The 27,968-nt window shown below is 40.3% G+C and overlaps 3 protein-coding genes across 9 annotated transcripts in view; 2 read left to right on the top strand and 1 right to left on the bottom strand.

The window, feature by feature from the left end:
* ppfibp2b (PPFIA binding protein 2b) overlaps positions 1 to 15,175 on the top strand; it is a 65,026-nt gene extending 49,851 nt beyond the window's left edge. For 3 of the 7 annotated variants that reach the window (XM_086073275.1, XM_086073274.1, XM_086073277.1), the window contains 13 exons: positions 797 to 829; positions 1,665 to 1,697; positions 3,000 to 3,138; positions 3,267 to 3,386; positions 3,942 to 4,092; positions 4,589 to 4,700; positions 5,223 to 5,311; positions 5,382 to 5,504; positions 5,570 to 5,701; positions 5,772 to 5,960; positions 9,561 to 9,755; positions 11,787 to 11,852; positions 12,990 to 15,174. In XM_086073275.1, the coding sequence (XP_085929401.1) occupies positions 797 to 829; positions 1,665 to 1,697; positions 3,000 to 3,138; positions 3,267 to 3,386; positions 3,942 to 4,092; positions 4,589 to 4,700; positions 5,223 to 5,311; positions 5,382 to 5,504; positions 5,570 to 5,701; positions 5,772 to 5,960; positions 9,561 to 9,755; positions 11,787 to 11,852; positions 12,990 to 13,052 (1,445 nt within the window). In that variant the 3' untranslated portion in view covers positions 13,053 to 15,174. Of the gene's footprint in view, positions 1 to 796; positions 830 to 1,664; positions 1,698 to 2,999; positions 3,139 to 3,266; positions 3,387 to 3,941; positions 4,093 to 4,588; positions 4,701 to 5,222; positions 5,312 to 5,381; positions 5,505 to 5,569; positions 5,702 to 5,771; positions 5,961 to 9,560; positions 9,756 to 11,786; positions 11,853 to 12,989 lie in introns of all 7 variants that reach the window. The other 4 variants (XM_086073273.1, XM_086073272.1, XM_086073278.1 and 1 more) reach the window with 3 other exon arrangements.
* Positions 15,176 to 15,858: 683 nt separating this feature from the next.
* Positions 15,859 to 21,588, top strand: rep15 (RAB15 effector protein). The gene is made up of 4 exons (XM_086074804.1): positions 15,859 to 15,979; positions 16,063 to 16,210; positions 16,864 to 17,182; positions 18,787 to 21,588. Exons 3-4 carry the CDS (start codon positions 16,907 to 16,909, stop codon positions 19,330 to 19,332), a joined length of 822 nt encoding a protein of 273 aa, XP_085930930.1. The 5' UTR covers positions 15,859 to 15,979; positions 16,063 to 16,210; positions 16,864 to 16,906; the 3' UTR covers positions 19,333 to 21,588.
* On the bottom strand, positions 21,081 to 27,838 carry poglut3 (protein O-glucosyltransferase 3). Its single transcript, XM_086074803.1, has 6 exons — positions 27,533 to 27,838; positions 27,174 to 27,371; positions 25,323 to 25,606; positions 24,992 to 25,202; positions 22,498 to 22,694; positions 21,081 to 22,419 (listed from the first exon to the last, which is right to left on the bottom strand). Exons 1-6 carry the CDS (start codon positions 27,765 to 27,767, stop codon positions 21,976 to 21,978), a joined length of 1,569 nt encoding a protein of 522 aa, XP_085930929.1. The 5' UTR covers positions 27,768 to 27,838; the 3' UTR covers positions 21,081 to 21,975.
* Positions 27,839 to 27,968: the final 130 nt, after the last annotated feature.

Raw genomic sequence — 27,968 nt, 5'->3', positions numbered from 1 at the left:
GGGAGCATGGCAATATTTAAAATAGAATGTATTTATACGTTTTTGGGAGCAAATGAGTTCAACATCTTGCATGTGCATGCACGTGAAATACAATAATCCATCATTTATACAACTAAAAACTTTATGAATTGATGGAGTTTAACCGCCTTAAAATATTGTATAAAGCCCATCATGAAATTTTACCAGTAAATATGCAAACCAAGTTTATAAAAAGGGAAAATGAGTACAAATTTAAGAGAACCAGCCATTTTTTCCAAACCTAAACATAGAACTAAACAAAAAGAACGATGTATTTCAATTTAAGGTGTCAATCTGTGGAATAATTTGGATTGTAAAACAAAATATTCTCAGCCTATTTGTATTTTTTTTAATGTATAAAAGCACAGCTATTGCAAACATATATATATAGCACAAGGACACACAGTTGAATTATTTTGTATAATTGTTATACTGAAAGGGTCTTGACCGCTCGCTTTCATTCATTTGTTTTACTTCTTTCTGTCCCCTTTCATTTTTTTTACTTTACTTTGAATTTCAATATTGCTTTATATTGTCTTTTTTCTTTAACAAATGAATGAAATAAATTGAATTGAATTGAATTGAATAATAAATGGTGTCAACATCGACAGAAGTAAAGGATAATAAATCAATTGGTAATATTGCTCAGGTTTGATTGCAGGTAACTTCTGTCTTTCATCTAACTGTGGCTTCAACGTGCTTTCCTCTTGTGCTCTGTCCCATCCTCCTGCCTGCTTTGCTGTTGGATTTTTCCCTTTCCTTGTTTATCTGGCTACAGTTCGCTTCCGGAGCGCCAGTGCTCCAGTTTTAGGTACGGTATGCTCAAGTCGCTACACCAGAAATCCATCGTCATTAAATCATTTCACAAGCAAAGGCCACTTCGTATTCTATCTGTTATTGTGGGGGGATGCGTCCACAGCTCAGAGGCAGATGTTTTCATTAATGTCATACACCTCGAAGGCAGAGTCTTCTGCAATGCCAAAGCAACAGTGTGTCAAATGGCTCATTCCAGAAAATAGCAGACTCCTTCAAAAAGGCTGAGCTGGAAGGTGGAGGGGCCGAGGGCTCCATGCTTTAAAGATGTGTGTGCATCATTTTAAGTTAAGTATCCCTAGTAAACAAACAAGCATGTGACTTGACATCCCGCTTGCTCTCGGTGACTCATATGGCGTCATCTCAGTGTCAGTGTGGGGCAGGATCATGTTGAGAAATGAAAAGCAATACATACAAAATAAAATTCAGGAGCTAGTAAGATAATAAAAGCTACTGGAGTTTATTATAGCACCTCCCTTGTTTTAAACTCATGTTTTAGGCGGTGATGATGTAGCAGACAAATTAAGGGCAAACACTGCATGCAGGTGTGGCATGACCTCATTTTTCTAGTGTTCGTACATGAACATGCATATTGCAGACAAAGACTTGTGCACAGATAACAATGCAGTTGTGTCTGCTAAATAAACATTAATTGCATACTTGTTAGTGAGTCATTTTGATCAAGTTAGCACTGCAGCATTGCACCTGCCCTAAGTTCTCACTGGTTTGCTTGTTTGCACAATCAACATATGAAGTCTTTTGGAGGCGTGACTAATGTCTGGTTCTGTTTTCTTCTCACTGTTTTCTTCTCACTTTTTACTTACCTGGCTCAGGATCTCCGGGAAAGTATGATCTTTATTATACTGGTGGGTAATGCATAATTCATCTATGCACCACTGTTACGCATGGAAACATGCACATAAATAAACTGCTTTTCATTTCATCATAAACTAGCCATTGTGTTGCCATCTATTTGGTAGGTGATCAGTGCATGCTGTCAATAGGACCGCAAAAAGACTCCACAGTATTTGTAATTGTTCATGCAACCAATGTGGGAGCCATTCTTGCTCAGTGACTGTTGTTGTGCATGTTCTGTATGTGAATGGTTATCTGTTGCAATGCGCCCTTGCCAAAGACTGGCAACCAATCCAGACAGTAGGCTGCCCTTTGTCCATGGTCTGCATTCTGTAGAGTATATTTTACTCTAAACAGAGTCTATTTGGTTCTGCTCTAAACAGAATAAAATGTACACTTGGAAGTGAGTAAAATATTCAGAGTAAATCTTACTCAAAGGATTTTGATTGTGTACGAGAGAATTTGCCTATCCCATGCAAAAAAAAAAACATATTGAAGATTTTTCACTCAGACATTTTTACAAGGAGAGATTTTGACTAAGTACATTTTACTTGTTTATTTTATTTTATTTTAAAGAAAAGTTACACAATGGTTGAGGAACAAACTCAAGACCTTCAGCTCACTGAGCTACGCCACTCTTACTGTTTGCTTATATCCAAAAGAAGACCAAAAAAATAGATATTCCAGCTGACACAAGCGACATACCAACACACAGTAGGAGCTGCTTGGCTCAGTGAGTAGATTGTCTGACTCCCAACCTGAAGTTGTGGATTTGTCAACTTTGAGTGGCTTTTTTATTTATTTTTTTACTCTCTTCCAAGTGTACATTTTACTCTGTTTAGAGTGGGACCAAATAGACTGTGTTTAGAGTAAAATTTACTCTAGCTGGGTTTATTCTCCAGCTTCCCTGAACAAAATAAGTGCTAGAAAATGGATGGATGACTGCCAAGAAACAAAACAAAAAAACTTCAAAATGTGCTGATGATATGATTGTAATGGGCAAACCTCTCGAATGACGCACTGCATGGCTCTAGAGTAACTTTTTTGACGAGGCCAGTGCTTCTCAATCATTTTTTTAACGCCCCTCCCTCCCAAAGACGAAACTATTCCCCCCCCCTCCCACACACACACACACAAAAAAAACCTCTGTGCCACAACTATAATTAGTATCATTTGTCTATAAAATTGTTACAAGAGGAGCTAATAGTCTCTGACAAAGAGAGCGCCACTGCCGCCTATTGTAGTGGATGTGCAATTACGCTATATTCTAGTATGTAATTTTGCTCTTTTTGTTTGTTTGTTGTTTGTGATAGAATGTTCAGAGCAGTTAGAAGAGTGTATATTGTCAGACCAGCAGTCTCCTCTGTCATCTGGAATGGACTCTGGGCAGCACTCTCCTATTTCACCCGAAAACAGGAAAAGTCAAAGAGGCATAAAGAAGCTGTGGGGGTTGTAAGTCATCACAGCAAAACGGAGCATTTGCTCAATTCTACCACATTTCTTCTTGATGTTTTTGATTGTTTTCAGTACTTGTCTTCTTCATCTTAAGTTTTTTTTATTGTTTTTTTTTCTCTTTGCAGGATTCGTCGTAGTCAGTCAGGTAGTCCAGTTCAGATACATGACCCCGAGCTTGGCGATTTCAAGAGAGGAGCCCCCAGAAGCACAACTGGACCAAGACAGGCACGGTCAGGGAACATACGGTGCGAAAAACAGTCAACTTCTGTTACTTTACTTCTGTAGTTAAATTTTAACAAAAGGTGAATTATGACATTTAGACCATGTTGTCCTGCTTTTTTGTTTACCACCAAAATGTTGATTAGTATTTATAATCTTTTAAAAAGTGAATATGAGAAAATTTTCCTATTTCCTGAGTCTTTAAAATCAATCTTAAGTATTGTTATCTATCACACACATTGACTTTAATTGATAAAACCATTAACCATAATCTATTATAGTTAACATTTTATATTATTTTGATCAACATTTAGTATAACGTCACTGTCCTGTGAAAAACCTTTAAGTCCATTTTTGTCTTTTTTTAATTTATTTAGATTTTTATGTTTATAGGATGAAACTGAACGCAGACATCCCAAAAACGTTATAAATAAATAAATAATGGAATTAAGTATTTTTCACATGTCAGTGACGATAATTAACATTTGATAAAAACATTTAAATGTCTCGCATTCTTCAAGAGCCTCCTCAATCCAACAGCCTATCCAATGAAAATCTTGTTTCTCCAATTTGAATCTCAGAGATCTGAAGATGCATTTTTCTAAATGGAACACAGAGCAGGTGTGTGAAGGGCTTGAGGACATCGGACTGGGCCAGTATGCCAGCATGGCGCACCAGTGGGTCAGCAGTGGTCAAACTCTACTGTCTGCCACCCCACAAGACCTAGAAAAGGTACACACGCACACGTGGACAAAATATTGTTGGTACCCTTCTGTTAAAAAAGAACAAAAGAAACGTTCGACGTGGTCACAGGAATAACTTTAATTAATAAATAAAACAACATGAAAATGGTTGTTTTTGTGAGTACTGTGGGTTTTTCTTTGATTAACAGAGGGCTACCAACAATGTTGTCGCCTGCTCATTCAGCTGCCAGGCTTCTCTTCTGCACAGCATGTTAATTGTTTTTATTTGTAGCTGTCTCTTCGCTCTCGTCGTTTGTCAGTTCACTTGACATTTCGTAACACCTGTCTCTGATTTTCAGCCTGCTATTTAGTTCCGCCTTCAACAATGTCACGTCATCTTCCTCACACCTCCTTACGCTTCATCAACTGTCTCTTTCATCAATATGCTGTTTGTTTGTTTTTTTCCCTATTGCAGGTGCAGTTTTAATATGTCAAACGTATGTCGCTGTGACAAAAAAATTAATTCTACCTTTTCCTATCTGTAGGAATTGGGGATGAAAAATCCATTGCACAGGAAGAAACTCCATTTAGCAATCAAGACGTTTAACAGCAAGCAGCACGAGAAATCTGCCGAGCTCGATTACCTCTGGGTCACTCGTACGTACAAAAAAACGTTATCTTAGTGACAATAACACTGGGGACACCATTTTTGCAGAGTTATGTTTGACAGCTGTTTTTAAATGATTTGTGGAATTGAAAACGGGTATCACATCCTCTGTCCTCTATCACATCAAGTGTTTTTAGGCTATAGGATCCCCGTTTTCTTAAAAGTGAATAAATAAATAAATGTATGTATGTATGTAAATAAACATAAGATGGAATAGTTACAAACTTTGAAAACTTAAAAAAAAAAAAAAAAGAAAGAAACAGACAACAAAGAAAATAGAACCCATGGTTAAACCGGCACCAATCGTAATCAGCTCTTCTTACTACAACTAATAAGTGGAATCTTGCCTAGCTGGAGAAAGAACTTGTTTTGCTAGAAAAAAAAAAGTGAATGCAATTTTAGAATCAGAATGCCTCTTTTAGTTTAATCATCATAGAACTCAACAGAATCCCCGCCGAATTGTTCCGCAGTGTATTTGACATGCAATTAATGTGAAATGTGATGTTCCGAAGGCTGGCTAGATGACATCGGCCTTCCTCAGTATAAAGACCAATTTAACGAAGGAAGAGTGGATGGGCAGATGTTGCAGTACCTCACTGTGGTAAGTTCTATGGAAAGTGAAACGGTAAATGGTTGTAAAACCATTTGATGTTTCCATCTCTTTGTCTCAGAATGACTTGTTAGTCTTAAAAGTGACCAGCCAGCTTCATCATCTCAGCATCAAGTGTGCTATTCACGTGTTACATGTGAACAAGTTCAACCCTTACTGCCTCAAGCGCAGGCCTGGCACTGAGGTGAGTACCAGAAATGTGCATATTGCTCAAACAGAAACAAACGGAAATTCAATTGTACTCTGCAGGCTCACAACCAGTTTGCTCCCAGTGAGGTGGTCCAGTGGTCCAATCATCGAGTCATGGAGTGGCTCAGATCTGTGGACCTGGCAGAGTACGCCCCGAACTTGCGAGGCAGTGGAGTTCACGGAGGACTAATAGTGAGTTTGCTCACGCGTGGAGTTAGGACGCAAGTTTCCGGAATGAACTTTGGTGCCTCTTTTGCAATAGATGCTGGAGCCTCGGTTTAATTCCGACTCGCTGGCCATGCTGCTTAACATCCCTCCTCAGAAAACGCTGCTGCGACGCTACTTAAACACCAATTTCAGCAATCTGTTGGGAGCGCAAGCCCAGCAGGAGAAAAGAGAGTACACAGAGGCGGTCAGCTACACGCCGCTCAGCATCACTGCCAAAGTCAAGGTGAGATAGTAAGATGCAAGTCAAGTGTATATTACAGAATGGAGGAGGAAAAAAAGGAGTCAAAAATAGTTGTGTAAATGGACCACCGCCCCCCCCCCCCCCCCACCCCCATCTCTCATGTTGCGTGGGAGAGAAAGCACCTTTATCCTCGTTGCGTCAGCTTAGTTTAAGCTCCATGCATTTGCAGTGTGATAATAAAGTGAGGCCGGAACTTTTCTGCTCCTCCTCACAGCCGCAATCCTCTTCACTAGAAAGGAAAGAAACAAGCACGTCACTGGAACTCATGGTTGTCCCTTACATGACTTTGGACACTTTGCTCCTAACCTCTACATCTGCTTTAAAAATAAATGTCTTTTTATAGAATACACTAGTAGTGGCACTGCAGAGTTGTAGTTACCTCCAGCAACGGATGTCGGCTCACTCCGTGTGCGAAATATTGGTTCCGGCTCTTCCGGGTCGCGCAAATATGTTTTTTAAAATTACTGTACAAAGTATTTTTGATGTAAATATCAACTTTAACGGTGAAATCCGACTTAAGTCGAAATTCGGGTTAAATCGCCAGCGTAGGAACGGAACTCCGCCATAACTTGAGGACTCCCTTTTAGTCCATAGGTTGTGTGTACAGGGAAGTAGAGAGTGAAATGTACTGCTCATGCCAATAGAAGATTTCCAAATGAAGGGAAGTTTACAGGACAAAAGAAACATTAATTAAAACAGAAATGTTGGCGCTCTTTCACCAACAATCTGTTGGATTGAAATTCTTCTCTGTTCTTGACTGTTACAACCTTGTATGTGCTGCTTGTTGCAACAGGTCTTGTCAAACTAGCCTAATGCTAACACATTATATAAATACAATAGGTCAGCAAATGGTTAGTGTGTCTGTGGAAGTGTTATATTTAAAGAGGAAGTCCACCTTAAACATTTTTTGACAATATGTTATATGTGACCTCACTATTTTAAACATGGCATTCTGATTAATATTACATTTGTGGAATATGAGTTATGAAGTAAAATCCAGCCATTTTTATTCATCGCAGGGGGGCGGCCATTTTGACACTTGCCGTCGACTGAAGATGACATCAAAGTTGCTCAGGCAACGACCAATCACAGCTCACCTGTTTTTTGAAGCTGAGCTGTGATTGGTTGTTACCTAAGACCTGGGCAACTGTGATGTCATTTTCACTTGACAATAACTCTTTGACTGCCAGACGTTTTCAGAAAAGGGATGCCGCCAGTGCCAGCCGATTTAAGCATTTTGACTGATTTTCAAGGTCCACAGAAAATGTTCTGTTTGGACTATGGAAACACACGTATTACCAAATGAAAGATTGGACTTTCATCTTTCATCAGAAAAAAAGAGTTTGTTTCTACCTTATTCCGTTCTTTAGTAATCAACAATAGAAAATGGTTAGTTTGACCCAATTTCGCCTGTGTTGGACCAAAATACGGAGAAATCAAGCTTTTAGTGAAACGATATTATTTCATGCATTCTAGTGAATTTGACACTTCTTTTTGTCCATGAATGATGCCACAAACACCTAAATAGTGCTTTACTTCTATAAAACACTACCACCAAGAATGAAAAAGTGTTTTTTGATAGCAAAATACGTTTATTTACATTCAACAGTGTAACAATTTGACAACAATTTGGCAAACTATTTACAAATGTGTGCAACTGTGGTGCTATTTACAAATATGTGGATGTTTCAACGACAGTTTTTCTTTTTGTAACACTCTCCTGCGTGCAAAGAGACGCAACAGCATTTGCACAACAGATTGCCTCTTCGCGTGCGCCACTTTCTTGCCGGCCGTTTTTTTCCGGGGAATAGCAAGTATATACTGCAGTGTGTCATCAAGTCTAATATCAGGATCATGCTACGGTTACGTTACGGTTTCGTTACGTCTCGCTTCCCCGTGTCCTTCAGTTGCTATACCGGGTGGTAGGAGATGTTCTGATCCATTTTATCCACTCCATTCATGGTGGCATCGTAGTCCAGAAACAGTGTCTTCTCCGTGATCAGACTGTACCCGCTCCTCCGATGAATATGCATTGGACTCGGGGTACTCTTCATTGTCCGATCGAATGTCCGCTTGTGCAGCTCCGCGTTTTCCGGCCTTAGCAGCGCTAGCCGCGCTAAGCCGGTGAGGCTTACTACGTGTTCATAACAGTCACGCCAAAGCTTCCAACTTTGGCGTAGAGCTCGGAGTCCTCCTCATCATCATCATCAATCTGCATTGGTCGATGCCAACTCTCCATCGCCCGATCGAATGTCCGATTGTGTAGAAGTACCCGGCCGGCTATTGTGCGCGTTTTCCGGCCTTAGCAGCGCTAGCCGCGCTAGCCGCGCTAGCCGCGCTTACCGGTGAGGCTTACTACGTGTTCATAACAGTCACGCCAAAGCTTCCAACTTTGGCGTAGAGCTCGGAGTCCTCCTCATCATCATCATCAATCTGCATTGGTCGATGCCAACTCTCCATCGCCCGATCGAATGTCCGATTGTGTAGAAGTACCCGGCCGGCTATTGTGCGCGTTTTCCGGCCTTAGCAGCGCTAGCCGCGCTAGCCGCGCTAGCCGCGCTTACCGGTGAGGCTTACTACGTGTTCATAACAGTCACGCCAAAGCTTCCAACTTTGGCGTAGAGCTCGTTGTCATCATCATCGTTGACATCAATGCGCTTTTTAGTATTGATTGATGCTTTCCGTCTTTGAAAAAAATGCTCAAGCCGTGAGCTGCTTGCAACCGGTTGCTTGGGCAGCCATTGTGGGCTTATTCAGCCATGTCTCCTCAACACTCTAGCTCCGCCTCACGTCTTCTACTGACGCCCACGGTGGGCGGCCCATCCAACCTTGTGCAAAGAGAGTCATCGCTGCCCTCTAGGGGCCAAAACGAGTCTTTGACTAATCAGATCTGCCTGATACTTTCAGCACAGCTGCCCAAGGCTTTCCTGCACCCGTTTTTGAAAAAAAAAAAAAAACATAGGGGACGTCTTTTAACGTCCTCGGCGCCCTTCCCTAGGTTTATGCTAAACATTTTATAACGTTTATGGCAGTCAAAGAGATAATTGGCAAAATGGCCGCCTTCTTATATTAAAAAAAAAAAATGCTGGATTTTGCTGCTCAACTCATATTCCACTAAAGCAATATAAACCAGAGTACTATATTTAGACTCGTGGGGTTGGATACAAAAAATATTATTGTCAAGAATTGTTTTGTGTGACTTCCCCTTTAAAGTAGTGATGGGGAAATGAAGTTCATGTAATGTTTTGTTTACTCCTAGATGGTGCTCTTTGTTGAAAGATAAAGGCTAGTGCATTGAAAATTGATTAAATTTCCATCTTTCAACCAATGGCCCCATCTAGAGTAGAAACCTCACAAGTGGTTCATGAAGCTTCAGTTTCCTTGTCATTACTTTAAATGTAATAACACTTCCACAGAGTTCTACTTTCCTTATTAAACTAGTTTTTGGGTGAGTCTGCAGCAGATGAATACTATTCCTATTCATTTTAAGAGGGAAAGATATCATTTGAAAAAAAGGTGCTGTAATGGAATGAATTTTGCTGTGTAACAAAAATGCCGGTGTTTTTTGTCTTTTTGTCGCAGCCCAAAAAGTTGGGCTTCTCAAACTTGACGCATTTGCGAAGGCGGCGGCCAGATGAATCCACAGACTACGTTTGCCCCGTTGAGTCAGCCGGGCCTCTTGAGGGACGTTCAGCAGTGAACGGCACCCACCTGCATCACTACAACAACAACAAGTTGAGAGGCCCGAGTCCCATCGTGGACCGCTCCAGGCAGCACGTAAGGCCCAACGGCGAACAATGACGCCTCTCCATCACATCTCGAAAACGCGGCCATCATCTTGATTGTGCAGCAGCCAATCACTACCACTGTTCCTTCCTTTGCTTGCAGCCCTCAATACCTCAGCCCGCATCCCACCCCTACCCCGCCCATCCATGTGAGCCGGTGCCTTGACAAGTGACGTTGCAATAAAGCTGCCTGGTGGCTCTCCAATCACAGCTGCCTGTCGGGATGGATCTAGTCGGCTTCATGTATTATTGCTCAGGTGCTTCACAAAGCAACCTCAGCCTTCTTTCCCGGTGACAGTGTAACGGCACGATTCATAGTATTAAGCGGTTCTTCTCACCATTGTGCACCAAGTGATGACTTTATATTTGTGCAAATTCACTCAGGCACCATTTCTACTTATTTTCCAGCCTGATTGCAGTTTTACCACACGCTTGAAATAAACATGAGACATAGTTGCTTTTTTTTTTTTATTAGAGAATTGTATTTATTATTTATGTCATTGCAGAGCCAAACATGAAAGAAAATGCTTGTTTTGGAAACAGATGAATTGATTTTGTACAATGTTTTTATTTTATAGCAGCATATATGGCCTTTTATACTAAATGAATGAATGCTTCTTTGAAGAACTCGACAATGTCATGTAATTAGAAGAAAGATTCAAATAAACAATTGTGTGTGTGTGTGTGTGCGTGCCTGTGTGCCTGCGTGTGTACAAATAACACTAGGCATTATTTTTAAAAGTCTGAATGCTTTCAAATTCTAAATGTCAATTACACAAATTAAAATCCTTCCAATACTTTTTGTTTTAATGACTCTGTTTCACTCACTGGAAATTATTTTCAAATGTATCTATTTGGACTTGTAGATGGAGACTTTACTCAAATGACATTATTGTTTCCATCTAATATATCATACTTTGCATTTTGCCTGTGTACTTAAGTTGGAGTAATTTTTATGTGACAGTCTTAGGAAACATTGATGATGGCTGAGTGGGTAACTCAACACCACTGACCTTGAGCACAGGGATTGTGTGTCATGAAGGGTATCCGGTGTAAAAACTGTTCAACATATCATGTGAGTGACTTGCTGTGTTGACCCCTGACAGGGGAGAGTTGCTGCTTCTTAGTAAATGTTGGTCATAAAATTTGTATTAGTTTTAACTAAAGCTTTACTATACCCCTGCCCATTTCTTGGTCACGTTATAACTTACCAGTATGTGTATTTTCTTTTTAACCCCATGTTGGATCAAAATCTTGATCTTGCGGTTTTAAGAGTGTATTCCTATGTTGAATGATATTAATAGATTGTAACAAAGTTCAGCTTATCACGTCATTTTGAAGTATAATAGTAGGATATATCATTTACCCAAAAAATTGTTTGTTTGTTTTTCATCTCAGCTCACCATTTTTCCGTTTCAACCTTAACTTTCAAAAGGAAATACTTTCACACTATTTGCTACTTGCCATCTTACGTTGAACCAACCAGAGGGCAAGTCTGGCAAAAGGAGGCAATTAGGAAAGATGGACTGACAAATTTATTGACTCCGCATCTGAAGTAACGTGCCACAAGACCCAATTGGACAATATGTGAAGAATAGCACCAATCGGCCTGCCGATCTTCAGCTTCATCCTCAGAGCTCACTCGTGAACACAAGACCCCAAGATAATAAGTCCACTTTTGCAGCATATTTGCAATATCAGCAAATATGACTTCAATGCGTGAATAGAACATGCAGAGCTGCGGTTTTGTTAATTTAGCATCAAAAAGCTCACTTCCATAAAGGTGGACATGAAAACCTGTGCTTTTCAAAAAATATATATTTACGTAAGTAAAAACTAAAAATCAGTAGTGTATTAAATCGTTCTTTGAAGTGCATTGTCCCACAGCACCCGCATCATCCCTTAATCCTCCATCCTCATCCTCAACATCATATTGGCTGACCAAGCTGCTGACTTGCGCGCACACACACAATCACAGTTCATCACAATTCACTATTTGTACGTGCATGTGTGTGTGTTGCAGGTGGGGATCACAAGGGGCACCATTTTGCAAATCGAAGCGCTTTCTGAAAGCATCAACAACATGACAGTAAGCAGAAGCACACGGGGGGTTTCTGTGCAGGGGGAACGCCAAACATACACGAAGGAAATTGCTCGGAAAATCTGCCCTTAAAGTCAGAGAAGTCATGAACACAACAGTCATGCATGCTCAAACCTTAGTAGACCAAACTAGAGCTCACTTTAGTGAACATCATTTGGGCAGTGCTTTTTCTTTGGCAATGACTCTAAATTTTAGAGAATGTAAGAGAAGAATACGTACAGCAGAAATTATGTTAGGAAGCAGACTGACATTCAAAGTGTGTTAATCTTCTGTTTTAAGTTTTACGCAAGTGGTAAATGGAAAGCAGATTTACTGAACATGTACTGTGACATCAATGTAAATAAATCTAAATCAATGAATCTGACAAAATAAATTGTGCTCGATCCCATAAAGTTGATTGGATTACAAATTACAACTTCTGGTTTTGACATTGTCAGGTTTCCATCCAAATGTTTCGAAATGTTTATGCGAATTTTGTGAAAATGCGCAAAACGGACATGTGACTTTCCCCGTTTCCATCCATCCGCTCTTCTTTTACGAATATGTGCCTCGAGATGACGTTATAGTGACGGAACTTTAGGACAATGGGGAGTTCCAGGTGGGAATGTTTATTTTGACGGACTGAACGGAAGTAGTTTGTGTTGTTGGCTTCCCTCCCGCATGTAAGTAAAGTATCTCGTTACATTGAGAGCTGGTGTTAATAAAGCCATCTAAAATTGCATTAATGTTTTTTTCTTTAATTAATTATAAAAAGAATCGTGTTTCTTCGTCTCCCCAAACATATCTTACATTATCATCCGCCATTTATTGTGACTACAAACGTGCGTGTGACGTACTATCGGTCAAAACGTGCGACGTATATTCGGTCTTGTAGTCGCTTATTCGCAAAACCTGTTTCCATCGTCAAAATGCGCATTTTCCTTTTTTCGATACACTTAAAAAAAACATCCTCTCAAAGCGTAAAAACTTTATTCGAATTTTGGGCTCTTTTCCCCTCGAATTTCTTGAAAATTCGAATAAAAAGAGGTGGATGGAAACCCATCACACAAAAGAGAACTTGTTTGAATATGACACGGGCCAACTGTTGCGATGTCTGGACCATATCCCATCATGCTTTGCTTCCAGTACCTGCTCAGCCGAGACGAGGCGCAGAAGGAGCTGAGGCAGTCCCAGACGGCGCTAGTTTGAAACAACTTCATGTGACACTGACCGCTGACCAAACTATGTACAAAGCATCTACTGCAACAAGCCACGGCAGTCAAAGCAAAGTGGAAAGCCGTTTCGTGCAACGAGACAAATTGACCAACATGTTACATACTATACAATTTGCTTTTTGCAAATCTCACGTGTTCAAATTTGGTCAATTACATATCTTTTCACAAATCACTCAGTCTCCACTTGGATTATGTTATTCTTTTTCAAATAACTGACCAATCTACAGTGTTATTAAAAATGGCTTGTGCTCTTTCACAGTGCAATGTTAATGGCTCAACAAACATGTATGTATCATACAAGTGATGATTTTGGAGGTCTGCTCGACGCCAGCGACAAGTTGAATACATTTTGAGAGAGGCTGATTCCGTTTTACAGCCAGATTGTTTTGTTTAAGATTGTATAGTACGAATTTGCTACTGGTTAGATAGTGTTATTGGGTGTTGATTGCAATACATAAGAGTGTGTAGGTTTGGGTATAACGTGGTAAAAAAAAAGAAGCTATAAAATACATGCACAAATACCTCAATTGTTTTAAGAAAACATGTGAGATATACTGTATAAAATTCTGTTAATTACCTCTTTTCTTAACTCATTCACTCCCAGCCATTTTCACTGAAGCAACCCACTTCGCTCCCGGCGGTTTTACTGGATTTTGACTGATTTTGCAAGGCCCACAGAATATTGTGTTCTATTGCTGTAAAAACATGGAACCTACCAAAAGAAAAATTAGAGTCTCTTCTTTCATCAATATTTTTTATTTTTTTTATCTGTTTCAGTTTTGCAGCAATTTGTAGCATTAGAATACTGTATAGCTTAGTTTTATCATTATTTGTGAATAATGATGAAATGATGACTGTTTAAAACAGTGGGGATTTTTTTTTTTCAAAACGGCCCTGGTTGATCTCTTATACTCTGCTGCCACCTGCTGGTCGTTTTTGTAATAGCTACAAATGCTTCAACCATTCTCTTCAGTTCAGAGGCTGCATCAAAGCCTTCTGTATGTTCTAGCATAAAAAAATACATTTAACATTTTTTATAAATGCGTCTTTGGGACACTGGTAAAATAGAACATATTTATGTTTTTGGGAGCAAATGAGTTAGTAACTACTGATACACTAGAATTCACATCCTATTGTTTTTTGGTTTTGTTTAGTTTTTAACCACGTATTTTGTGCCAGGCCACCTGGCAAAGGCTGAAGGTGTCATGCAAGTGACACACATTTGTGTCAGGGCCCCTAATTCCTCTCCATGAACACTGCCCATTTGTTCCCTGCGTGTGCGTGTGCGTGTGTGTGTGTGTGTGAGTGAGAGAGTGAGAGAGAGAGAGGGAGTGTGAGAGAGAGTGTGAGAGTGATTGTCACTGCTGGGCAAGGTGGAGGAGACACAGCTGGAGAAGGAGCCAGGTGCACGCAATCACAATGTGGAACTCCATTCTCTACCTAGATTTCCTGCACCTGCTGAAGCCGTACCCTTGCCTACCTGCGGAAGTCAACCCGCCTGTGGATCGCTAACTCCCTGCCTGGACTCGACGCCCGTTGCTCTGCTCCTCACATATATGTTCACTGATTAAAAGACTCACAAGTGACTCTGCCTTCCTCACGTGGGTCCCCCTCCCAGGCCTTCGAACCCTAACAGTTTAATTCCACTCTTCAGTGGAGCCCACAAAAAATGGGAGGGTTGCGTCAATAATTACTGTAAAAAAAAAAAACTGCCAAACAAGTCATGATTGACTCACTGTGACAACTACATTTTGTGCTGGCCTGGCTCACCCGAGCTAAGGTGACCTACAAGTGGAAATCTATACCGTGGACAGACAGTAAGATATATATATATATATATACATATATATTTACTTTATTGGGGGTGCGAATGTCACGTTTGTGTTACGTGTTGTGCTATTCATGGGAGCTGTTAAACGGAATTCATTTGCAAGTGTTTATTCAATTCTTGCCTGTTTTCTTAAGGTGGACAATTTGACTCTCACGATCACAAGAGTAATTTAAATAAATAAATAAGACATTGTAATTCCTTTAAAACAGATAATTATATTTTGCACATGTTAATGAGTGTTGCTTTAGTACACCCCCCCCCCAACACCCAAATAAACTATGATTAAGTCCCTTTGGAAAGCACATCATTGCCAACAACAGTCAAACATGATGGTAATAGTGTGATGGTCCGGAGCTGATTTGCTAATTCAGGACCTGGACAACTTGTCCGCAATCGATGGAACCATGAATTCTGCTCTTTAGCAGAAAATCCTGAAGGAGGACAGTTTGTGACCTCAAGATGAAGTGCATTTGGGTTCTACATCACAACAATGATCAAAAACACACCAGCAGGTCAAAAAAAAAGGAGAAGACATTTTTGTAATGGCCTAGTCCAAGTCCAGACTTGGAGATGTGACACTCAGTGCCAGTTATAGTAAACACTTGCACTTGTGTTTTAGCTTTGGGTTTATTAGAGTCTGTTATTTATATTTGTTTGATGATCTTAAACATTAAAGTTGGGAAACTATACCACACCAAAAAATCAGAGGAGGGCAAATATTTTTTGGGGCAATATATGTATTTATATTGTTTTTATGTATGTGGTGTTTTGAATCAGTAGTGGTAGAAGCAGGCCTTCTGGTTAAGAGCAGTTCTTGTTTTGAGAAACTATCCATGAATAGTGTTCCGGTTAAATAATGTACATCATTGTTTATATCAGTTTGGGTGTTCATTTTCCCAAGCCTTGAAAATCCCCATGTCCTTTTTTATCGCTATTACTTTTGCTCCACTTTTAAAAACCACCGTCCTCATTTGAGCCTCCCTTGAAAAACAGAGAAAGGAAACGTGTTTACTCGTCAAACCCTTCAGGCCAACCACAGTCCACAAGATGCTTCTTTGAGTTTATAACTGGTAAGATAACTTTTTGTTGACTTACGTAAAATGGCGTAAATGACAAAAACCCCACCCATGCTAAAACTGTCACCTCCCATTAGAAGCTGGGATGGAAATTTCCTTGGAAGGTCCTGTTCACACCCAAAAACTGAACACACACACACCTTGAGTTTTTTGAGCAGGCCAGGGAAGAGGAATAGAGGGCAGGAACTGGACTTGGAACTACATACAACATCCAGGCCCATCCTGGTGAGTACTCCATTTTATTTGCAAAGCTTGATCTTTTTTATTTGTTATAATGACTAAAATGAAAGCGGCAGTACTCCATATGGCAGTACAGTTGAATCTCCCCAGTGTCACACAATCCAATCTGTGGTTTCCAATTAGCTCTAATTCTTAATCATATATATTTTTTTAATCATTTTAAGATTAGAACTTGTAATTAAGTCGAAACCTTTCCCGTGTCAAACTATCACTGTCATAAAACTGCCATAACTGCACACAGCCTTGCAGGATTTTCCCGGTCCTTTTATCTTTAATGCTCACGATATGATCGACCAGAAGACTGCATATTCTCAGTTGAATTATTTACTGGATGCCATAAAGGTCGAGTACACAGCCTTTTTCTCTTAATATGCGGAAGAAGGTCTAATCTGTCCAAAAGGGTTTCTACTATTATCCTGTCTTGACCGTCACCCGAGCTCAGCCTAACCCATGTGACCTGATGGTCTTAACTGGTTTCAACTAGGTAAGTGTGCCAGAGTGTAGACCGATAGGTAGGAAGACGCCAAGCCAGGATAGGTCACAGCGACACAACGGCCTGGCAAGGCAGGGTCTCATTCTACATACTTTATCAGTGTCAGCGTCTTCTCAGCTATGCTCCTTCCTACTCTTCTCCCCAGTGTATTGGCGAGACCACCCTCTGATCTCCACTGTCCGTCTACCATGGGCGAGAACATGAGCAAACCCTCCGCTAAGCCCTTTCAGGATGTCAGCTTCTTCACCTCTTTCAAGCCCTATAACCCTCCCGCCACCAATAACAACACACCCCCTCGACCAAGCATCTTCTCGACGCTGAGACGACCCCCGGTGGCCAAGCCCAATGATTTCATCCCGCTCTTCAGTGACTGCATCACTGCTGCCTCATCTCGAACTCAGGAGTACCTCCTCTTCAAGGACCCCGAGGACAAGTTCCGCCCCAGCCCAGAGGTCCTCACTCAGGTAATATGGACCTTGATTATATCCTGAGGTGGCACTGGCCACGCTGTGTACTAAAAAGGAAAAGGCTCTAGTAGAAGTACCGATTGATTTGAAATATAATGACATCATCCACACATATCAGCAGAGCACAGAATCTGTCTGCCTGTGCCTGGATCAAATCCACCAACTGCGCCACAACTTAGACCTGTTTCACGTGATCTAAAGTCCAGTCTACTTTCTGTCACCAAACTGTCAGGTGCGCAGGGCGCATTTAATAGGAAATGCCCTCAGCTTGCTGGAACTTCCAACAAGTTCCCACACGGTGACTTGCCCTGACACGAAAATGAAGATGTGCCAGTTTTTATGCCGAGTGCACGTGCGTCAGTCTATGAAAATAGGGCCCACAGTATTTAAGTGTTTTGCACTATTTCAGTTTTCCTGAATGTTTTTGGGGTTGGGGCTAAAAAAAGCACCCAACATTCGCCAGTCTCTTCTTCACCCACTATACAATAACTGAATGCCTTTGTTCAAACCAGCAGTTATCCGGCACAATTTTGTCATGCAGTTAACTCGCTAGCTATGCGTGCACACTAAAAAAAACATCTCCCCTTCAGATAATATGCATGTATGGTTGCAATAGAGCACCTCGTTGTCTGCCCCCCCCCAAAAAAGTCGGACAAATATGTGCAATATGAATTCACATGTATGAGGGAACGTATGGTGTTCCACAGGGTTCAATTCTGGGGCCTCTGCTGTTTTCATTGTATCAGCTGCCCCTGGGTTCCACGGTTCCACCTTAAGAAAACAATGGTGGTTCTTTTAAAGTCCTCTATAAATATGGAGTTGCGTTGCGTGATGGGACTCAGCATCCTAACTGCATGATTTGCGATGCCACGTTGAGTAATTCTGGTCGAACACAACTCGCTATCTAGCAAAACTAAAGGAGGAAGTCAACCTTCAATATTTCTTGACAACAATATATAATATGTGACCTCACTAGTCTAAACATGACATTCTGATTAATATTATATTTGTGGAATATGAGTTATGCAGCAAAATCCAGCCATTTTTATCCATATCAGGGGGCGGCCATTTTGCCACTTGCTGTCAACTGAAGATGACAGCGCAGTTGCTCAGGGCTCAGGCAACGACCAATCACAGCTCGCCTGTTTTCTGAAGCTGAGCTGTGATTGGTTGTTACCTGAGACCTGAGCAACTGTGATGTCATTTTCAGTCGACAGCAACTTGTGGCAAAATGGCCGCCTTCTGATATTGATAAAAAAAACTGCTGGATTTTGCTGCTTAACTCATATTCCACTAACGCAATAATAACTGTATTTAGAGTAGTGAGGTTGCATAAATCATATTATTGTCAATACATTTATTTTGGATTGACTTCCCTTTGAAGCGGAATACAAGAACACAGCGTTTGCTGAATTCAAGGTGAAGAGAGCCAAATTTCATTAAAAGGCTACTTTCCCTGTTCATTTTGTTCACCATTAAGCACTATACTATGTGTTGAGAAAAAAATATTATTTTTTGTGGGGGAAGCTCAAACATGTGAAACTCACTGTCACGTTGTGTTGCTTTGAGAAGAATTCATCCTAAAGTATCTCTTTGCACAGATCTTCCTAATGACGTACGTCTCCCAGAGCGTCAACCTCAACTTGACAGACATCTTCAACTGCACGTCCATGACCCCCGAGCAACGAATTCTTCTGGGGGCTGACTGGGTGTGGGCCGTGTTGGAGAAGTCCACCAAGAACCCTCGCATCCAGATAGCCGTGCAGGTGCTCCACCTGTCCAACAAGGAGGGCGGCGAAGAGGACGGAGTCCTCCCGGAGACGTGCAGTGAAAGCGTCCAAATGGCCCAGAGGGAGTCCAGCGACAGGAACATGTACGAGAGGATGGTGGACTTCTGCACGTCCGTCGGCAAGGACTGCTACGCTCTCTTCTTGTTCTTCGGGAGGAAAAGCGACAAGAGCAATATCTACGGCGTTCTCAGCAACAACTTGGAGGCGGCCATCGGGAAGTGCAATAAGATCGACAGAGCTCTTCTCGAGAACTTCTTCAAGGGGTCGCGGTACCTGCACACACCTTCCGGAATGATGCAGTCCGTCGTCACTCGTAATGAGGGAGACCCTCTCACGCTCATGATTAAATTCAGCTGATCCCGAGATCTTGAGTTCAACATAGTCAACTGTCATAAGTCGCCGTGTAGCAAACGGGTCAACCAATTTGTTCTCATTTCAGCAGAATGATCTGATCAGAATTCAAATAATTATTGTTAGCATAAGTCCATTGCCATCGTAGAACCTTAAATTAACTCACTCAATGTACGTGTTTTTATGTTGGTCATATAAATAATGCATATTGGGTTGATTTGAACAATATTTCAAAGGGCATCCACTTATATGGCTTTCTGTGACTCTTCCAGTGTCGGCTGCAACAGAGCCTTTGTAAGAATTAGGGGACCACTGAGCACGAGATAGACTGGAAGAGTCACAGAAAAGACATTCTTGTAAATTAATTTAGCTGTTTCATGGCTCAAAAACAGTTCCTTGTTAGACAACAAGTTGTGCTGAAAAGTGCATTCAAAAGCTTAGAGAAGGTCAAATCAAGTTCACCTGTCAAGATTAGTGTATTTTAAGTTAATCCTGAAAGTCCAACGTCTCTAATGTTTTTTTTTTTTTGTGAGTCGTGTATTTGTTGAAAGCAGTGATGAATGAATGTGAAGACTGCAGAAGCAAGTTGCGTGCATGCAACTGACTTTTAAGGCATTCATTTATTATTGCCGTTTTTTTTTTTTTTGCTTGCTGAAAAATGAGGACGGATACTTGAAAACACTTCCTTGGTTGACTTTGAACATGTGTTGAAAATGATCAGTTAATTGATTGTTAATGTGTGGATTTGGGCCATAGGATGAATGTAAATTCATACTTATTTCCAATAACTGACCTCAGGAATGTAGATGGGATAATGAAACTGGGGTCGATAATGAAACATATATACAGTCTGTACACTGTACAGGGACGATATACAGTCCCCTCCCCCCAAAAATATTATTTGTAATCCTGACTCAACAATAATGAATTGTCAAAAATATACCTGATCAAATGAAGAAATTGTTGCCAGTCACCAACCAAAACATCATTTTCCCCCCACAAAATATGCTTAATTTCAACATGTGTATGAACTGTAGTATAAATAACACATTTACATAAAAAAATGCATTAATAAATAATTATGTATGTAACCTCGACATGAAATTCACATTTGAAATAACAGAAGTAGTTTTATCAGGATTTCCTTATAGTACACACTTACTTTTAGTAACAGCAAATAGTTTCTGTTTGTGTATATTCTCAATCTGTTATTATTGTGAGACTATCGACAGTATGGATGCTCAACACAACAAACTGATTAATTACATCTCATTGACAGGCATAGAACTTGTTAGCCTCCTTACATTGTTAGTTTCTAAAAGGGATTGTTTTTTGTTTCTTCATTTTTGTTGCTCCTTATTACTGAACACTACGACACTGTACACTTAAGACAATGGCTGCACTCGCCATAACGTAAATTAAAAAGATAAATAGATTAAAAAAAATTCCACTGATATTTTTACAGTAATTCAATTCAGCTAGTGTTATGTGAGTTGGAAATGCGACTTCAGGAAGATATACATCACGCAGGTTAATGCCCGACCCAATGCAAACGGAACATTAATTGTCTTATTTATTTATCGCCTTTATGTGGCAAAAGTGTATGCGTGTGCGTGTGTGTATGTGGGATGGTGTGGTGGCTCGGAGTCATTATGAATCTGTGGGGGAAATTAACATGAAATTCTATTGCATGTTAATATGCAACTAAATTGACGATGGTTGCTGTCCATTAGATGCACAAGGATGCTTTTGAGTTCAATTGGAAACATATTTATTGAAAAACATTACACAATGTATCATCACCCAACACAGGGCAGAAAAGTTAGTCAATGTTTACTTAGAGAGCATACAAATGACAATTAAGTGTGTGACCACAGCATTGTTAATATTTACACTGTGGGACGAAACCCTCTCGTCTCATTTCATAAGTAAATCAATTCAGTTTTAGCGGTGAGAATTTTTTTTTTATGTCTACTTAAATGCTTCAAACGAGAATTATGGTCGAATATTTTTGTCACTGATAAATTTCATGAATGCCTTTTCCTTCACACAATTTGTGTGGAATTTGATGTTGATTTTTTATTTATTTTTCTCATTTTGCATGATATTTGAAAAAAAAAAAAATCAGTAGTGTATAAAACATAAATCTGGGAAACAGTTTGTACAAAGTAAAGGGTTAGAGGGAATTGTATATGAATATACAGACCAACTGGAGAAGTAAAAAAAAACATCAGTAAAGGAAATAAAATGCAACAAAGTCAATTCAAAGTTGTCTGATTTTTACATGCCACAAGCGAAACTGACCCCCCCCCCCCACACACACACACACATAACCGTTTAATGAGTTTAACAATTGAATTTTCATGTTGAAAATGAGGTAGAACAAGTTGCACCAAAACTAAGATAAATTCAACAACAAACGTGTTTGTTAGTACATAAATTGCCGTAAAGCACATTCATTCTAATATAATGAAAACAGCATTTACTTCAAAATGATGACTTGCTTCCAAAAGGCAGTCCTTCAGTCAAACAAATATTGTTATTAAGAACATTAAACCTATGCAAGAATTTTTTTTTGCTCTTTTTGTCTGGCTGCTTTTTCCTGACATCCGGTCCTTGATTGGGATACGTTTACTTAACGAAGACGTGTCATAGTTCATCTTTGGCCGCCGTCTTTTCTTCTTTGCTGCTCTCGCGCTGACACTCACACACGTTTGCGTGTTCATCCGACTGAGGCACGGCTTCCATGTCAGCATGGCGGCTCGGCCGGCCCGCTTGCCGCCCGGCGTACGTCAGCAGCACTCGGTAGTAGTAACAGTAGATTCTGCTGGGTTGCAGCAGCTCGCGGGCCGCGGCCTGACCCGCGTTGGCGATCTTTCGCGCCTCGCCGTCATTCTCTTGGGCCCATTTGATTTTTTCCAACACGTCCGACAGGTTTCTCTTGAAGGGGACGTAGTGGGTGCCAGCTTTCAGGCTACTATAGAAATGTTCATAGTAGTGCGAGTCCTGCTTCAGAACCAGACTGTTGCCAAGCATCAGGTAAGGAAAACGATACGCTGCCACTGTGCCATCCACATTCAGCTGATACTTGTACTGGCGACGGAGAATAAAACACGGTGAATAAGAAACTCAAAACGCTTTTGCACATGGTTGCAGAGAGAGAACACTCACCTTAAAGAAATCAAAGAATCCAACAAGCGGTGCTTTTCCAACTTGTTTCTCTCGGTCTCTGAAAAAGAACCATCCCGTGATGCCGGCATCCAGAAGCTCGGGATGATTCTTGGACAGAGACACCAGCTGGAGACGTTCTTCTCTGCTATCCCGGCCACGGAAAAACGCACGATCCGTTTTGTTGGCCCATGAGGGACCTGAAAGAGATTGTCCACGGTTTTAGCTTTTATCTGGGCCCAATCACTTGGTGGCTTTGTAAACTCGGACCGTTTCATCCGTGCCTCGAGTTCTTTCTGCACTGTAAAATACCAAAGTGAATAAACGTTGAGATTGCTTCCTTCCCTTACAGCTTGCAAGAATGTAAAGTGCATTGATGAATAACAAAGATAAATCATCAATAAGCATTTTCCATGAAAAATGGGGGTTGGATCAACAACAACAAAATCATTCTAAAAATATTACGTGGGGGCGGGGGGGGGATTTAGTAAATAGGTGGGTGTCGGGCCGCAAGTCCACTGTATAGCTAGCTGTCTATATTGTTCACAGTAAACCAAACAAAAAAGCAAAAAATACAAGAACTTTAACATACCTAATTTACAGTTTTTTTGAGTTACGAGCGTCTCTTTGGTCTTTTTTTTTTTTGCTTTGGGTCGTGAGCCAAAATTTGCACTACCAGTCAGCTTCAGACACACCGCTGCTCAAGTCAAGTAAAAAGAAAAGGAGTGATAGTAGATGTTCTGTCAGATGTTTATGGAACGGGTCAAACATTTAACACGCAACAACAAAATGAAGACACTCGCAAGGAGCAGGAAGGAAAGGCTCACACCAGCCAAGAAAAGACAGAACAAGAGTAAGTCTGAGCCTACCGTCCAACCGACCGACCAAAAGTGGAGCTGTGGCATTTTAGAATTGCATCCTCCTACATTGCCATATTGATTTGAATCGGATTAACTGTTCAGTCCTCACTCCAAAACCTCAACTTCATGAATTTCATCACTTTAGACTGGATTGGACTTCAGTGGATTGTTGAACGTGCAGTCATTAAGCTTGTGTCTTGTTTGGCAAGCTTGAGAGGGAAAGTTGCTGCTGATACATTTAGATGAGCGAGAAGGAGACGCCTTCACCCCAGGCTTCCTCAATCACTTGGAGATGCTTGGCAAATAGGGCTGAACAATTCTTGGAGTTCAAATCGATATCGCAATGTACCCGTGTATATATAATATGCCGCATCAAATTCACCCTTAAAAAAAATATATATATATTTTTTTACTCTGTGCTTGTGTATAATACGGTCCCCCGATTTGCTGGTATTCTTCATGATCAGAGTGAATAATATGAATGAATAAAGATTCAAAACATGCCAATAAAGTGTAAATGCTTTTAAATCCAGATTCAAAACTATGCTCTTTCATATGCCGGCTTTCAAAGTATTTTTAAAATATGTTTTCAAAAGTTAGGATATTATTTTATTTATTTACTTTGCTTTTAAAATCGCTGCATGTAACTGCTTTTAAATCTTGTAAAGTACAAGATTTAAATTAATATGAATATGAAGCATATTGAGCTACGTTGTGTATGAAAAACTCTAAAGAAAGTTATATATATATTGATTGATTTTTTTAAATACAACCCCTACATCTAAACCAGGGGGTCACCAACTCTGGTCCTTGAGGGCCCCTACCCTGCATGTTTTAAATGTTTTCCTCCTCCAACAAACCTGACTCAAATGATCAGTATCGTTATCGGGCAGAGCTTGCGGATGAGCTGATCATTTGAATAAGGTGTGTTGGAGCAGGGAAACATCTAAAACACGCAGGATAGGGGCCCTTGAGGACCAGAGTTGGTGACCCGTGGTCTAAACAACATGATGATTTTTCATTTCTTTTAAGCCCCATGTATAATTCCCCTCTCGATTTGAGATAATTATTTTTGCCAAAACAATGAGTGTTATTCACAGGATTTTACAGAAATAAAATGTACAGTACTTTTTAAATTGTAAAGTTTGTAATCAGAAAAAAAAAATCAAAGTATTACTTTGCATTTTGCAAAGCAGGAAGACAATTCGAAGAATAGAAAAAAAACATTGTCTCGGTTATCCTGGCTGAACTCTGGCGTGACTCGGCAGTACAAATGCAGAGGCACAGAAGTTATTATGCTGATTTATTCTGCACAGCGAGTCGGCTTCAGAGTTGTGACAAATTGCATGTAAGCTTCGAATAGAGCAGCTGAATTGGTGGGATCATGTCAGGAACAATCACAATATTTGTTGAGTCAGGCTTGGTAATAAATTAAAGTTGTGCGTTTGCGTTTTCCTCCTCCGCATGAATTCTGATCTGATGGCTCACACTTGCAGCAAATGATCTTCATATATGGAAACGGACCAAATTGTGAAATTCATTTCATTTGAACTTGCTGAGCCGAGAATGAAAATTCAGAACTGAAGGCCGACGGTCAAATGACCACCAAATGTTCCTGTGATTCACGAGGTCGTTACCTGTGTTGCCTTGAATGGAGAGCAGGTCATTAGTGACGCCTCGCATGCTCTCCAGTGTGGAACGAGTGACCTCGTAAGTGGGGAGGACGATATCTCGGGAGTCTGTGGAACCACACCAGGACAGGATCGGAACGGGACTTGCGTCAGCCGACCTCGTCTCCAATGGCCAGTCACCAACATTGATGTAAAACTCCACGTCAGGTACCCTCACCTTCACAGGTGGATATTAAGCATCCGGTCAGTCATCAAGCAATGACATTGGATGCTCACCAAAAGGTACGCATGAAGCATTTTTTTGGGGATAGTGCATTGAAGAATGCGAAATCTCTACCTTCCTTGTCAGGGATTGTAGCATTTCATCCGAAAACATCTTGAAGTCGGTGTATTTTCCCAGCGTTCGGCGGAACAGACGATTGTTTATGATAGCATAGTGAATGATGCCTCCTCTGTTTGCAAATCTTTGAGGGCCCTGATCCCTCAGATGTTGCAGGTTGATCGTCGGGAACGTTTTAAAGTCCGCCGCAATCTGAGGCTCGTTGAGTGGACACTGCATGACACTTTGCCAGGTGGCAGCGTCGGGTTCAGGACAGTCGCAGTATTCATGGTAGACTGGACCTAGACATTCAAAATGTTTAAAAATAATAATAAAATACATTTCACAGTGGTTAACTTTTTTTTGTAACAAGTAATTAAAAAAAAAAAATTAAGGTGCAGCTCCAAAAATGAACAGTGCTTAACTACATCTTACTTGTATGACAGTTATGTTAAATTGAAAAGGTAAAGTTACTCAAGACTATTGAAAAGTTCAATGTAGTAAGGCAACTGTTAAGAGTATGGCAAGGATTATAACAGTGGAACCTCAGTTTAACGGATTAATAGAGAGAAGAAATCGTACGTTAGAGCTGATTACCAGAGCAGTTTTTCGTGGCCTAAACATATTCAATATTAACTCATTCACTGCCATTGACGGCTATAAACGTCAAACATTCATTTGAACTATTTCTATTAGTTTAACATTTTTTTTCCACTTTTGTTAACAAGAGTATGAAAACCTAGAAAAAAATATTGTACATTTAGAACAGATACAAAATTTGTGATTAATCGGGAGTTGACTAATGAAGTCATGCAATTAATTACAATTTTAAAAAATGTAATCGCCTGACGCCCCTAATTTTTAATAATCATCTCGTCAGGCGATTACATTTTTTAAATTGTAATTAATTAATTGCATGACTTCACTAGTCAACTCACGATTAAGCACAAACTTTATATCTGTTCTAAATGTACAATAAAAAAATTCTAGGTTTTCATACTCTTGTTAACAAAAGTAGAAAAAAATGTTAAACTAATAGAAATAGTTGAAATGATTTTTTTACGTTTATAACCATCAATGGCAGTGAATGAGTTAAGTACAAAATTATTGTTTTGTACTTTTTTCTAAGCCTAAAAATGCACAGTACAGTACATTATTGTAAATTAATATATGTTAATAAAAAAAAATTTTTTAAAGCTTAAAAAACACACAACTTTTTGAAATGTATCCAAACTAACTTTGTTGGTGCTTAGCAATACGATAATGATGTGCATGTTCATGAGCTACGATGTTAGCACTTCCTTTTTTCACTTCCGTTGCATTTAAATGTAACTGCTGGCTCCAGTAAATACAGCAGCCATAGATAAGAATAGGTCAATATGACATGGGCCTTTAAATTAATTATTTACCAACAATGACAGTGGAACGCTAAACTAACATCTAGTACATCACCTTCACATTTGAAGGGACTCTGCCCTGCTAACATGGCCACCATGTTATGTCCATATATTGCTTGATGGGAAAGTTGCCCCTGGCAACATGGCGGCCCATTGGCACGGGTTATAGTATGCTCTAGTCTTCTATAAAGTTGTTTATTTATGACAAGAGAGCAGCACGGCCCAGAAACACGTGACCAATCTTTGTCTGCTGATGGTAAATTGTGGCCAATTTTAGTAGTAACTGACAGATAAGGGGCATTTTGAGTTGACTGGACACTATCTTTTGACCATGGATTAAAGGTTTGTTGGTTCCAGATTCGTTAAATCAAGGTTCCATTGTATTTCAATTGTTTCCTACAAGAAAATGTGTTCATGAAATACAAGCTTGACCCACATGAGGGATAGATAGTGTTCAGGATGACAAACTGACCTGGGATGATGTAGGGAGATTTGGCAACAGCAGCTTCATGGTGGAAGATCTCAACTTTAAGGCCCGTTGATGCTGTATTGTACAAGCGGTACCTCACCATGAAGGATCCATCTCCTCTGTCCAAAGGTGGGGGGACGTGGATGCGGACGTGCTCCTTCTTCTCCAGTGACGTAATCCTCACTTTAAACGTGTCTTTACCTATACGAAAACATTCACATTCAAGGAAAAGCTTATAGTAAGTAGTAGATTAACCTAAATGAACAAGCCCTTTTTCACTGGGCGAAATCATCTAATTTATCAACTTGTTAGTGATATTACTGTGCTTACATATCCATTGATAATAATGAAATAAATTGTACCTGGAGATGAACTCAGATTTTGTCCTTTGAAATCGACTGTCTGGATGAAGAAGTGGCGGACAGGCAAAACTACGTCAGGGTGAAGTCCCGGACCCCAGATGCGACAACTCCCAGGGTTAATTCCTTCGCTGTTAACAACCGTGATTTGTAAGATAATAAATACAGTGCAGACCAATTGAACACATGGTAACGCATGGTGAAAGGGCGTGAGTGCGTCTATGTTACGTTTAAACATTGTATTGTAGTAGCAAAACAGCCAAAAGATTGACAGAAAACTTTCACTTCTCAGGCGACATGTTGGCTAAGATGGACACGCCCCTTAAGCGGTGATGCATTCAGGTTACGTCGAACATCTTATGATCGCATTACTGAACTACCACAGTTCAACTTTTTCACAGGTTTGAGCAAATCCAATTTTATTCCTTATGGCATACAC

Source organism: Leptonotus elevatus, chromosome 4 (assembly GCF_054856555.1).
Source record: "Leptonotus elevatus isolate MCC_2025b chromosome 4, RoL_Lele_1.0, whole genome shotgun sequence".
Lineage (NCBI taxonomy): Eukaryota > Metazoa > Chordata > Actinopteri > Syngnathiformes > Syngnathidae > Leptonotus > Leptonotus elevatus.
Note: the sequence above shows the minus strand (reverse complement) of the source record. Positions and strands in the feature narration are given on the sequence as shown.